Source organism: Apus apus, chromosome 9 (assembly GCF_020740795.1).
Source record: "Apus apus isolate bApuApu2 chromosome 9, bApuApu2.pri.cur, whole genome shotgun sequence".
In the NCBI taxonomy this organism is placed as follows: domain Eukaryota; kingdom Metazoa; phylum Chordata; class Aves; order Apodiformes; family Apodidae; genus Apus; species Apus apus.
Window position 1 is genome coordinate 13,311,530 of NC_067290.1, and position 13,770 is coordinate 13,325,299.

General features: G+C 44.6%; 1 protein-coding gene across 6 annotated transcripts in view; it reads left to right on the top strand.

The window, feature by feature from the left end:
* Nucleotides 1-2,988: 2,988 nt before the first annotated feature.
* The window catches only part of NISCH (nischarin), a 32,272-nt gene continuing 21,490 nt past the window's right edge, over nt 2,989-13,770 (top strand). For 3 of the 6 annotated variants that reach the window (XM_051627328.1, XM_051627333.1, XM_051627334.1), the window contains exons 1-3: nt 4,125-4,333; nt 10,205-10,288; nt 11,020-11,202. In XM_051627328.1, coding sequence (XP_051483288.1) covers nt 4,247-4,333; nt 10,205-10,288; nt 11,020-11,202 — 354 coding nt within the window. In that variant the 5' untranslated portion in view covers nt 4,125-4,246. Of the gene's footprint in view, nt 3,076-4,124; nt 4,334-10,204; nt 10,289-11,019; nt 11,203-13,770 lie in introns of those variants that run through there. The other 3 variants (XM_051627329.1, XM_051627330.1, XM_051627331.1) reach the window with 3 other exon arrangements.

The window sequence follows — 13,770 nt, forward strand, 5'->3', positions numbered from 1 at the left end:
TGCCCGCCCCGGCGGATGTGACCAGCCCACCAGCAGCCCCACATGCCCATCCCCATCCCATCCCCGTCCCTGCAGGAATGCCTCGCCTGCGTGCCTTGGGACGGGGACGCTGCCGAGCTGGAGGCTGGCATGTCCGGGGCCAGCCCCAGCTCTGCTTTGGGACTGCTGGAGGATTCCTTGTGACTTTGATGTGGGAAGGAGGGAGCCCTTTCAGCCAGATTTTGGCAGGATCTTTGCTGACATATTGTGGTACTTGGCTGTCCTGACTGGACACGTGCCACTGTGTCACCTCCACCTCCTGTGTGTTTTCCCCCTGGAAGCTGCATTAGAAAGATTATACACTGCCTAATTAAACTGGGTAATACGGGAAAGTCATGCCTCCCAAAATATCCCCTTCCAGCAGCAATATCCCCCAGGGGCAGTGGGAACAGGCAGTGCTGGGATCTCCCTGTCCCCTCTGGCAGCTGTCCCCAAGCCCACAGGGAATACTGCTGGAAGGGGATCTGCAGCTGGAGCTGATGCCCTCGGAGAAGCAAATCTCCCCAGAGGAGCTGATGGGAATGTGCAGTTCCAATGCCACAGCACAGAAAAGAGTGGAGCAGATGGAGCTTTGCTTCCATTTTTTGCATTTAGGAGGTTGCAAAATTTGTGGGGGTGGCTGTCAGCTGGGCTTGATTTCAGGGAGAATTCTCTGTTGTTTGGGAAACTGGGACTCCAGCCAGCCAGCAAGCCAACCTGTGGCCACTGGAAATGTGAAGAGCCACTCCTGGATTTACCATGGAGAGCAAAATAAGCCAAAGGCCTCTAAGTGATGACTGGTGTTCTCTCAGCACCGGGAAAAGCGTTTTAATCCACAGCAACCAAAGCAGAGACTCTCCTTCTGGTAATTCAGGACTCCCTCTTGTGTCCAAAGGATGGCTTCGGCGTCTCAGGGTGATGAAGCTGGAAATACCATGGATGCAGCTGTTAGGTGTCATCTCTTCTAAAAAATCCCTTCTCCCTTTAACAGAAATTGTGTTGCATGCAAAAAAAAACACAGCCCATGGTCTGTATGCAACACCTCTGCAAAGAGGTGTTAACCAGCGACCAGGGTGGTGTTGGCATGAAGGGAGGATGTGGGTGAGGACAGAGCCGGGTCCCCACCCCACATCCTCCCAGAGTTTGCAGTCCTAAAAGATGCTGCAGAGCCTGCTATGAACGGCAGTCCCCAGGTTTCAGCTGGGCCCTACCCCTTTTCAGCATGGGGATGGCAGGTGTATTAAAAAGGAGAATAGTTGCATTTAAGGCATTAATTTTTGAAGTGTGTTAGTCTGTAGAATTTGAGCATATTAATATTTTGGTTGACTTGAACGTAGAAAATGCAGAAAAAGCTGCGAAGGGTAGTAGTTATTTTGCTAAAGGGCACTGGAGCTCATCCTTGAGTGAGGGCACAGGCTGAGGCAGGGAACCTGCTGTCCATAGAATGGTTTGGGTTGGAAGGGACCTTAAAGATCACCTAGTTCCAACCCCTTGCATGGGCAGGGACATCTCCCACTAGACTAGGTTGCTCCGAGCTCCATCCAACATGGCCTTAAACCCATTCCCCAAACCCTCCTGGGCATCCTCATGGAGACCTCCCAATGAAGTTGCTGCCCCAAGGTGAACCCCCAGCCCCAGGCTGCTTTTCCCTGTGGAGGCAGCAGGTGCTGGCCCTGGGCACTGAGGAATCCTGCCTGGCCCTGTCCCTCCAGCCCAGGAGGCAACAGCTCTGAGTCATCTCCCTGAAAACAGCCCCTGGGATGTGTCAGGATTTATCTAGGGCCTATGCACAGTGGGATCAGGAGCTCTAACGTTGCCTTCAAAAGGCTTGTGGCTGTGTTCCCAGAAGAACTGGGATGAAATCCAGGTTGGGATGTGGAAGAAGGGTCTCTGTCTGCTTAGAGAGGGAAAATCTGGGCCTGTGCACACTGACACAGGAAAGCTGTGCTTCTGCAAATGCCTGACACAAACAAAGTCTTGCAAAACATAGTCATGCTGTCCAGGGAAGGACAAAATCCATCTGGCAGCCAGAGCTGATGTTCCCCCCAGGGCGAGAGGTGCAGACAAGGGGCCTCATGCCAACCTCTGCCTCCCCACTTGCTGCTCAGAGCCAAGGCTTCCAGCATCCACTGGTTCTCCAGAGCAATTTGCTTCCAAAAGAGTTGGGAATTGGGGTTTTGTGAGGAAACCCAGAGCTGTGCAAAGTGCAGGGGGAGGCTGCTGCGGCAGGGATGGGGGTGTCCAGGGGAAATCCATCCGCTCCTGCTGCTTCTCTTGCCATCCCGTGGGAGGCCCAGGGCAGAAGTGTAGCGTGGCTATCTATAGCCCAGGTAGGGCTGCCAACATCAGGGCCCTTAATCCAGTGCACAGCCAGCTGGGCTGCACTCCAGCTGTCCCTGTGGTTGGATGCTGCACATTGGCTGGGGCTTCAGTTGCATCCCAATGTGCTGCTGCACTTGTCAGTCAATCCAAGGCACCAAGTGAGAGGGTTTTACTTTTTTCTCCAAAATCCCAGTTCAGGTTTTCCTTTCCAGGCAGCTGCAAGCCACTGCAAGACAAGCAGAGGCATCCTCCAGGTCAAATATAAGGAAATAAGGAAAAGTCCAATGAAGGTGTGATATTTATTTGTGGTCAGGGGTGTTTGCAGTGCTCCTTGGGCAGCCTGCCACGGCTCCAAACTGCAGCAAAATGCTCCAATGTCCCCTTTCCCTGTGCAGGGCACCTCTCTAAGATGTTCATGTACTGTGACTTCTTCCCCAAGGAACATGTCACAGGCTAAATGATCACCTGGAGCCAGATTTCCCCAGTTAAAAGTTTCCTTAAGGAGAAAGAAACATGCTGACATCCCATGGGGGGATGGGGGAGGGATGGAATTTGGGATTTTACTGCTATCTAGATTTTCCTTGGAGGGTTTTATCTGAATCAGCCTACATTTGTTCTCTTCTTCAGCTGCATTGTTCCTGTTGACACATCTTCTCTGGGAGCCAGGACAGGACTATAACACCAAAAGCCACCTCTATGCCCACAGGAAGAAACTGCTTTAGAAAGAGGAGAAAGGTACAAACCAAAACTGACAGATATAAGCACTGCAAATTGTTATGTAATTAAGGAGACAGGATATTCAAAGGAAGGTTAATTAACATTGCTCTCTGAAATAATTTATTATCAAGACGCTGAGCTCGGCAGCAGCTCCTGTTTTCCCTGGGGCACCCCTAGAAAATGCCTCTTGGGCTGCCGTAACCATACAGGTTTTCTCCTTACACACATCACCCTTTGGCCAAGCCCTGCCCAAGGAAAAGCATTATGCCATGAAAATAAAATTGAAGTGGGATTATCCAGCTCCATTGGCAGAGCTGTGCTTGTTTATCTGCATCCCTGGTCCTGGTTGCATCTGTCAGAGGCCAGTGTTGCCTCTGTATGGTTACTGCCTGTGGACTGCAGCCCCCTTCAGCTGAGAAAATGTGTTCTGTCCAGGTGACTTTGAAGACCTCATGTGAACCCAGGGCATCTGGCACTCCTGCTGTTACTAATTACATCACCCTGGAGAAAGATCAGCCCTCTGCAGGCAGGGACTGACTTTGCCCTCTGCATTTCAAATGCCCTGTGCTAGCAGCCACCTGCATTGCTCCGTTCTGCATTGCCAGATCTGCACTGTGCCCGTCACATGCACCAGCCTGTAGCTGCCTTCAGCCAGCTGGGACAGGCCTGAGCCTCCCTGAGCTGCCTGCGCTGCAGCGCACTGCACGGCCTGGAGCTGCGTGGCACGGCATTGCCCACAGAGTGCATTGCAATGCACAGGACGGCAGGGCAGAGCGCTGGGTAGCCCTGCATAGCTCTGCAGAGCACTGCACGGCGCTGTGTTGCACTGCACGGTGTCGCACTGCACGTTGCCCCGCACGTTGTGCCGCGCCGTGTCCCCCCGCACGGCGCTGCGTTGCGCGAGCCGCCCTGAGGGCGCCAGCGCGCATGCGCGAGCCGTCTCCCTAACCCCTGCCTCAGCCGGCGCCGGGCCCCGCCCCCCGCGCGCGCCCAGCGCCAGGCCCCGCCCCCGGCCGCGGCTGCCCATAAAGGGGCGGCGGGCGGCGCGAGCCGCGCCCTGAGGGGGGTTGAGCCAAGATGGCGGCGGCGGGAGCGGGAGCAGCGGCCGGTGCGGGCGGCGGCGGCAGCCGGAGAGGGGCAGGGGCGGTGACGGCGTGAGCGGCCGCTCCCCCGCGCTTCTCGCGGCGTCATGGAAGCGGCAACGGGAGGCGAGGACTGCGAGGAGCCGCCGCGGGAGGCCCGAGTCCTGGGTTCCGAGCTGGTGGAGACCTACACGGTACGGGGCCGCGGCGGGAGGAGCGGCGGGGCCGTGAGGGCCGTGCAGGACAGCGGGAGGTGGCAGCGGGAGCGGGGCCGCCGCAGGCAGCCGGGGCTGCGAGGGGAGCGGCCGGGGCTGCGCTGCCTCCTGCTCCGCCCGCCGGCTCTGGGGAACCGGGGCGCGGTTGTCGGGCCGGGTTTGTACCCGGGGCTGAAGCCCGAGCGGGGATAATTTGGTAGAAGTTTCCGAACGGTTTGTGCCTCCGTGGAGGGGGAGAGGGGCGCGTGTGCTGGGAAAGGGGCCCCGAAGGCCGGGGGGGCCGGGGGTGGGCGCAGCCGCTGGGAATCGGCCTCTGGAGAGGCCGGTGTTCTAGTGCGGGCTGAGTGTGCAGATGTGTTCTCCGTCGTGTCAGTCCCTACATCTTTATGCGGGTATATGGGCATAGAGCGATGAAAAATTCTTATCGGGTAAACGTAGCTTTTTACGCTGGACTATATGTAGCAGGAAATCTTTCCTTCAGATGAAAATGCTGTAAAAATCGCTCTTGAAAAGCTAATTTTGTTTTCAGAGGAAATCAGAGAACTTGGAATGGACGGTTTTCCTCTTATCCTATTAAAAAAAAAGGAAAGATTGTCAGCAGCGTTTTTGTTTGCAGAAGAAGTTGAATTTTTGATGTGTAACTTCTTTTAACTGGTTGCATTGTACCAAGAGTTAATTGGTCTGTTTTTCAGGAAGAAGCTCATTATAAAACAAACCTCTGCGTAATTGCAGACAGAAAACATCTTGAGCACACTGCCCTTTAGTTATGTAACTAAAAATGTTTTTTGCTCCTGCCTTATTTTAGTGTGATTTGAATGATCTTTTTGTAGAATGTTTGTAATGACATGAGGTTTGTTCCTGCTGTGGGAACCTGTAAGAAAAAAGGGGAAAGGAGTAATGGCTAGAAGGGCAGTATTTGTAAAGTTGCATAATAGTTACAAATAAAATTTTAACAATGCCTTTGAAAAGGTACCCAGACTAAACAGAGCAGCAGGTGTGTGGTTTCTGAGTTTTAAATCGTGCAGAGGTTTTACACAGCTGTAGTGTATGAAGGGCCTAACTCTCTGACGACCCTTCAACATCATTGTGTGGTAACGAGTGTCAGGTGATGAGTAGCTGTATGTGCAGCCAAAGATCTTGTGAACATTCAGGGAAGGACTTGGTTAGAAACTTAAAATACATTCTTAGAAACTGCTTCATCTTTTTCTGTCATGTCAGTTGCATAATTTGTTTTTGCAGAAATGATAGGGCTGCTGTGTGGATGTCACCACTGTGTGTCTTAGGCTGTGGTTCATCCCCCAAGCAAGTTTGTTTGCACAGTCCCCCATCAGCCACGAGGGATGGTGAGGCTTGTGGTCTGGGGACGGGAAGCTTCCATTTCAGGTGTGAAGTAGCACTCAGCAATACTAATGTTGGGGGGTTGGAACCAGATGATCTTTAAGGTCCTTTCCAACCCAAATCGTTCTGAGTCTATGAATTGTAATTAGTGTTTTGCAGTGCCAGTCAGTGAGGATTTCAATTGAATTTAGTTGAAAAAATGTCAGAATGTTTTGTGCCCCCTTATTCCACTGGATGTTAGGGACACAAGAGGTGGAACGTTAGCTACTTTGCTTCAGCCTGAAAGCTAATATTGTGGTACAGCCAACCTTCGGTAATACTATTAAGGTGCTAGGTTTGCTGTCCCTAGTTCAGGAGTTAACTTAGCTGCAGATAGTGTTCATCAGATCAGCTGATAGTTGGGGTTAACATTATAAGCTGCTGTAGCTAAGCCCAAGGAAGCTTATTTTTTTCAAGGCCAGGTTTCTTTTTTAATTATGATTATTTGGGAAATGCCATGCAATTTTAATGCCTTTTTTGGTGGGGAGCTTTAGAAGTGGGGTGTTTGAAAGGCAAGGTAAACCAGTATTTGGTCCTGCTTTGATTCTTTTGCTGCGTTTTTGAAGGAATCATGGCATTAAGCTCACCTGCGTGTAAACCTCATAAAACTGTTAGTGGGACTCCAAGCCTGCAGCTGGTTTGTATGAGTGAGACTCAAGCTCTTAGAAATGTAGGAATAGATCTTTAAATGAAGGCAGAAATTTTACAAAATTATTCATAAGGTAAAATGTTTTACAAAAATTAGCATTTGTGTTTAGTGTTCAGGACGAGAGTATCTGCACTTAAGGATGTGATAGACCTGTCTGGAGCAGAAGTGAGGAAATTAGATGGTGTTGAAGTCAGTGAAATCTGGTAAAGGTGAAGAAGGAAATGCAGGTGTTGCATGCTGCACCTTGATCCAGTAACATGTAGTAATCCAGGTAGCAGTGGTCCTATTTAGAGAATCATAGAAGTGTTTGGATTGGAAGGGACCTTAAAGATCACCGTGGGCAGGAACACCTTCCACTAGTTAGACTAAGTTGCTCCAAGCTCCGTCCAGCCTGACCATAAATGTTTCCAGGAATGGGGCATCCACAACTTGTTGGGGCAACTTGTTCCAGAGTCTCACCACTTTCACAGTAAAGAATTTATCCCTAATACCTCACATGAATCTACCCTGTTTAAGTTTGAAACTGTTCCTTGCTATCACTACGAGAGCCCTTGTAAAAAGTCCCTCTCCAAGTTCTTTCTTGTAGGCCCCCTTCAGATTTGTGAGAATTTACATCCTTGTTTTTGAAAGGATTGTTTTGTGTGCATGTGTGCTTCCCATTGTACTTTGCGTTTCAAAGCTTATAATGTCAATTATTTTAATTATGTCTATTTGGCAGTTGTGAGGTTAAATCCTCAAAAATGTATCAGGGAAGCCCACAGTTCTGTGTAATCTTGGAGGTGCTTTAGAAAAATGTGATTCTCATTAGATTTGTTAGGGTGGAAGGCAAGGTATGGATAAATCCAGCAGGAGAAAATACTGCACTTGTTTTTGTTCTCTTGGGTTAGAAACATATGAGCACTTGTACTTGGTACTTCTGTATGTGCTGCTCCACCTAGATGCTGACTAAAGACTGGCTGACTGCTTGAAGGCCTCAAGGCTGCCAGTGCTTCATTTGTTTCCTGCTATGTATTTGTTTGGCCTAAAATTACCTTCCTGCTTGTCCTCTCTTTTTGCAGCTGTTTTTAATATACTAGCTTTGATATTTAAGGAAAGTGCTATGGCTTCCTTGAATGGGTGTAAACTGTCTACTTGAGGTGGAAGGAGGAGATGCGATTGCATCACTGCTGTGGAATTTGGGACCTCCTGGCTGCAGTGTCACCTGTGTCCCAGGCTTCCTGTGGGCAGCACTGTCTGTCACTTGTTAAGTAGGGTGCTTGTCTCTTTCTTGATGGTAGGGTTCTACATGAAGTTGGATGAGGGATGCTGTAGAAATGCACGTTTTCCATGTTAAGTGGGATGGGCAGGATTGCATAATGTGAACAGAAAGTAAACAAAAAGGCAGTCTGGAATCACTGCTGTTTATTTAACAGCTGGTTTAAAAACTATACATATTAAAACATTTAGGAAGTATTTTACCTTTAAATATTTAGGGAGATAAAGGCATGCTGTTTGGTGGTGTGAATACTTAACTGCAGAGAGTTAAGACTGGTTAGAAATAATTACAGCACTGCAGATATGCTAAACATGTTATGAAGCAGAACTTAGACAAAACAACTGAATTATAGAAAGACGTACAAAATTTATAGAGAAGAGTTTGGTAGACACAGGAGGAGAAAAAGCCTGTGAACATCCATTTTTGTATTTAGCTCATTAGAAATGCAGTTTATGGCATAAATATGGGTGGAGTTTTCATGTGGTGTATTTGTCTGGGAGACAGTGCAATGTGAGAGAATGTTATCTATCCATGTGTGCCTTCTGGTGCTTGGCTTGACAGGTGGGCAGTCCTTTAAAAATCTTGAACCTTGTAATGTTAGTGCACTTAGTATTAATTGAAGATTAAGTTATATGTGTGACTTTTTTATAAATGTAGGGAGTTTTTTTGCTTTAAAATTATTCATGTCTATGTTAAAACAAATCTTTGGCAATCATAACCATATTGCATTTGTATTTATTCTTCAAGATGATGGCAGCTTGAGGATTGATGTGAAACCAGTTGCTGTCATTCTGCATACTTTTGCTGTTTGAGGGATTAGTATGTATTAGTATTAGATGGGGAATGCTACAGCCTTTTAAAAGCTTAATTTCAGGAATTCTATCAGTGCATGTAACACTCACTTTACCAGTTAGTTTCCCGTCCAGACTGTCCATTTGGCTCACTGCTGTGTTCATAGAAGTGTCAATGCTTGCCATTTCAGTAAAAGGATATAAACCTTTATTATATATTTACTCTGTATTATATAGAGAGGGGCATTCCTTCCTCGTCTCATGAGCTGTCAGTTGGGACCTGTGAGGTGAACTGTGTTTTCAAGGTCTAGTCTGAGGTTTTATGTATTGTGTACTCAATCTGCATGGCATTTAGCTATACTGTTTGATCTACTGTAATTTAGCACAGTCAGCTTTTAAAGGAACTACTTTCTTTGTTACAGCTTCTAAATGTAGTACTGCTTTAACTTTGATTTTAATCTCTGGTTTCTTTGAGGCTATCCTTGCTTTCCTCAGGGTTATGAGGCACTTTTGAATGTTCAGGTTATTCCTGTTCTAGTTTGTCACCAGCACAATGAATAATCCTGATCTGCCATTTCCCAACACAACATGATGGGAAAGCAGACGCAGGCCTTAATTGAGGCTGTAATTCTGTGTAGGCATTCATCTGTTTCCAGTATTCATCTGAACACTGATGTGTCACTGGCTGTATGTGCTAGTCAGACATCTTGACTCTGTTCCTTGTAGGACTTTGGTTTTGTTCAGCAAGCCAGTGTCAGATGCTTACAAAAATATAATTGGTATGAGAAGAATTATATATTTAAAAATGCAAGTGGTATTCTGTTTAATGTATGGTATTGTGCTGGTCTGTACTAATAGTAAGTGAAAACTCGTGGTTTACATAAATTGAAACTGTTGATGCTTTTTGTTTTCTCAAGTGTGTTTAGCAACTAGATGTGCATCATTCTCATAGCAGCTATGAGTCACATCTGTGATCTGTGGTAGTAAGCAAGTCTTCAACTGTATTAAATGCTTTCAAGATTTGATTATGAATTGGTGTTTTCCCCAAGGAGTAAGTTGGATTGGATAGCACAGTTTATTTAATCTGTTGTTTTAAGTAGCTGTAGAACTGGTTTTGCTGAGCCTTGTTTGTTTTCTACTTTGTCTTTAATTTTGTATGGCTTACTTCTGGCCTATCCAAAAGTTTGTGAGCTTCCTGTAGGGCCAGTATTGTTCAATCTGGAAAGTTGCCTACAATGAAAATCTTGAATTGTTTGGTACATGCATGACTAAAAAAAAATTAGTTTTATGGAAGGAAACGTTCAGTTGCTTTAGATAATGGTAGTGATTCTTGGGCACAATGGGGAAGCTGTCCTGTGTGCTTTACCCTAAAAGGATTAAAGTAGTTAACATCCAATCAACGGATTTGTCTAGATTTCTGAAGGGCTAAGCTCCAGTTTTCTGCTAAACTGTGAAGTGGCAACAGGAAGTAGCTAGCAGAAATATTCAGAAAAAAGTAGCTTAGAGATCTTGGTTATTAACCTTTGGGTTGTGAAAGTAAAAGCCATTGCTTTACATTAAGAAGCATTTGCATGCTGGTTTTGTGTGGAGCAGCCTTGTGAATGAGATTAGGTTCCTACATCAGCGAAGCCACCTCAGAGTTTGGATTAGCTTTTAGTTAGCTGTGCTACTTAATGTAGAATCACCATGTAGTGCTACATTAACCAACACATCTCACTGTCAGCTTCTCTTTAAGACAAATGCTTTGCAGTTTCCTTACTTTGATTTCTTCCTTTCAGGTATACATTATTCAGGTCAGCGTTGGCAATCATCAGTGGACTGTCAAACATCGTTATAGTGATTTCCATGACCTGCATGAAAAGGTAAGAGTATTAAAACTGGCTTTGGTCTCTTACAAAATATTGTACAGTTTGTGTAGTTCTGTTGTATTTGACATAAATTATTTTCTCAATAAAGGGGGAGAATATCTGCCAGATACCTCCTGAACCACAAACTAAATCCTCTTTGTACGAAAAATATTACTTGTCTCTGTTCCACTTCCCTCTTGAACTGGGGGAAGTTGGCCTGGAAGACTTCAGCCTTGGACAGAAGTTTGTACCAGAGAGTGGAGTTCAGGCTGGAATCAGTAAACTTCTTGCAAAGAGAAATGTTTATGATCAGCTGATCTGGTAACCAAAAGCTGGATTGGAGCAAAGACTCTCTTCTGGAGAGGATCAGCGATAAAGCTGTCCTTAGTAGCATGAGGGTAGTTACTAACCAATGCTAATTAAAAATTAGGGGAAGTCCACTATATTCAAGAGTAGGGTGCTTTCTCAAATGCAATTGTTATTCTTACTTTATCACCTTAGTTACATTCGCCCCTGTGGTACTGTGAGGGATTCTCTCAAAACACCTATTATTGAACTTACGTTTTATGATAAAATATTCTTCTGAAAATACTTAATATCTTGGAGTTAATAGCTACATTTACTGAAGTAATTTTATTTTTGGATCTTACTGGGATCAGGCAACATGTTTCTAATGTGTTCTGTTGCATCTTTTGTGCAAGTTCTGATGGTTGAGTCATGTAATAACTCTGGTCTTTGTCTGTCAGCTTGTTTCAGAGAAGAAAATAGACAAAAATCTGTTACCTCCTAAGAAGATTATTGGAAAAAATTCCAAAAGTCTGGTGGAGAAAAGGCAAAAGGAGTTAGAGGTCTACCTGCAAACCTTGCTAGCCAACTTCCCTGTTACTGTTCCAAAAGTTTTATCGCACTTCCTACACTTCCATTTATATGTAAGTTGTGATTTTAGCACATGAATGGAGGTCTTTGTGTCTTTCTGTAATTCTGACTCGGAGATGATTGTATGGAATCTTCACAAAATAGCTGAAACTTCTTTTTCCTCCTTTTGTGCATAAAAAAAGCATATTTTTAAGATTTTTGACACCAGTTCTTATTGCAAATACCATGCTGGCAAGTAGAGTGGGTAGGATCTCTGAGAGGAGAAAATGCTGGCAGGATAGTTGGAAGCTGTGAATAAATCTGAAGCTGAATTGGTTGTTAAGCTGAAGTCAGTAGTGCTGCTCTCTGAAGGAACATTGTGTAATTGACCCCCACACACCCTACTTAGTGGTTAATGGTCAGAGCTGTGGTTCACACTGAAACAGTTTCCAGTAGCCCAAATAAAGAAAAATGGTGCTTCTCCTTGAGAAGCACGCTGATGGAGTGGCCTCTAGAGAAAGAGCTCCAACCAGCAGACAATGTTACTGTAAAGGATGCTTGAAGTAAGAATCAATGGCTTGCTTCTGTGTTCAGATTTCAATTTGGTCGTTCCTCTTGTGTATAATTAGGCTTCATTGCAGTGTGGCATCACATTGTAAGGGGGAGAATGAACTACTTAAAAAGGAAAATGCACTGGAGAACTCAATGGAAAGGAGGAGCAGTAATTGCTTTGGAGTGGGATGTGCTGAGGTGGCCCTTCATGGTTTCACAAAAGTCACAAGTGGTTCATTAGGTGTGTTAATTAAGCTTTAGCAAGAAAGAAAAGCCTGGTTTAGTTAGCTTATGAGAACATAATTATCCAGGTGAAACTTCAGAGTATACTTGGATGAACAATAGAACATTTACTTCATAGTCTTGCTATTGTCCTGCAGAATTGAGGGAGAAGCACTAGTTTGTCACGATCAAAATCTCTAAAATGGATTAGGTATTTTAAATGTATTAAAATGTACATGATAATGTAGGGACAATTCTGTTCAGATAGATCACCAGGAAGTTGCATATTTTTCTGCTCTCTGGCTACTGTCTCTTAAATAATCTCTGCTTGATTAGTGTTTTAGTGCTGTAACTTCAACAAAGGTATTTATGCTGGCAGAACTTCTTTCTAGTCCTTTCTAGTTTTTCAGTTTGTATTTTGTTTTCACTTTTGTGAGGCTCATCCTTTTTTACTTTTCCAAAGAACTAGCATTACTTGGATATGAATGCTTAATCTGCTTTGCTTTAAAGGAGTCTAATTTGAGGTATAAACTCAATTTTGCTTGGAACTTTGGAGTACTTTTAAATATTTACAAAAAAGTTAGTTATTCAGCAGAAATGGTAAATATTTACCACAGTAATTCTACCAGAAAAATACTTTTCTTTAGACCTTTGACCTTATAAAATATCTTTGTTTCAGACAACCTGCTTACATGCTGGAGCCCCAATATTGTCATATTAGTTTATGTGGGAAGGCTGCAGTATTTCTCTGTTCTTATTTGTATTTTTTCTAGTAGGCATTATTTAATTTAATTTCCCAGTTTAATAGAACTAAATGGAGTAGAAGTACGTACCATATATACATTAAAACCACTCTTAAGCATTTGGGGGGGAGGAGCCAGGTACATCTTAGCGAATAGAAGCAGTTGCATGTGACAATGTAGAACATTATTGTTACTTCGATATTGAATTGGATGTCTGCAGTGATACAGCATTGCTTATTTTGTTGCACTGTCTTGTACTTTGTCATCCTAGAAGGTGTGGTTTGTTAACTTACAGATAGAAGATGTTGCAAGAAAACAGTTGAGTACCCAGAAATTGCTGTTCAGAGACACTGCAAACAATGGACCTCTGTGGATTTGATGCATATAAGAAGCTAGAGCTAAGACAAAGGTCTCTTATAGATCTGACAGTTGCCTTTTTTGTCTGCTGGTCACTGAATAGTCAGTGTCATATTTTTATTTCAATTATAGATGTAGAAAAAGTTTCTGTGCTGTCCCAGATGAGGAAAGGGATATAGAGTACAGTTTGCCATTAGGTCTGCACCTGCCAGATTAGTTTAATTGGCTTATTTAAATGAGTCAGTATTGTTGAATTCTGTTTGGAATGCGACTTCTAGCCTGTTGTTCTCAAAACTATAGTGTGGAGGCTTTGTTTATTCTCAGTGAGTGGGGTTTCAGTTATACTAAGAATGTGCTGTTGTAAAATGCTTGCCTCATCAAAGAGCTGAGCTGTCTGCTGCAGGTGTTGTGTGGATTTATTCCCTTGTTATGAATTGGAAGGGATTTGTCAGCAAAGTAAACTTATAAAATATTAATTTTGTGATGATCCATAGTATCTGTTTATCCTTGCAGCTACCTTAAAATGAGATGAGTATGTCTAGGGGAAGCTTCTCTATCACAGTTTTGTTTTGTTGGTTTTGTTTGTGGAAGTGTTGGAAGTGCCCAGAACTATTTCTCTGCTTTCACAGAGCATTTGTTTTTTGTGGAGAGAGGTATGCCCAGATGGAAAATACTTGTACTGATCTTTGTGCACAGTCAGATTTAGAATAAATCTCTGCATTGAGAGTTTTCAGCCTTTCTTTCCTCCTAAATCTCTCAGTGCCTGGA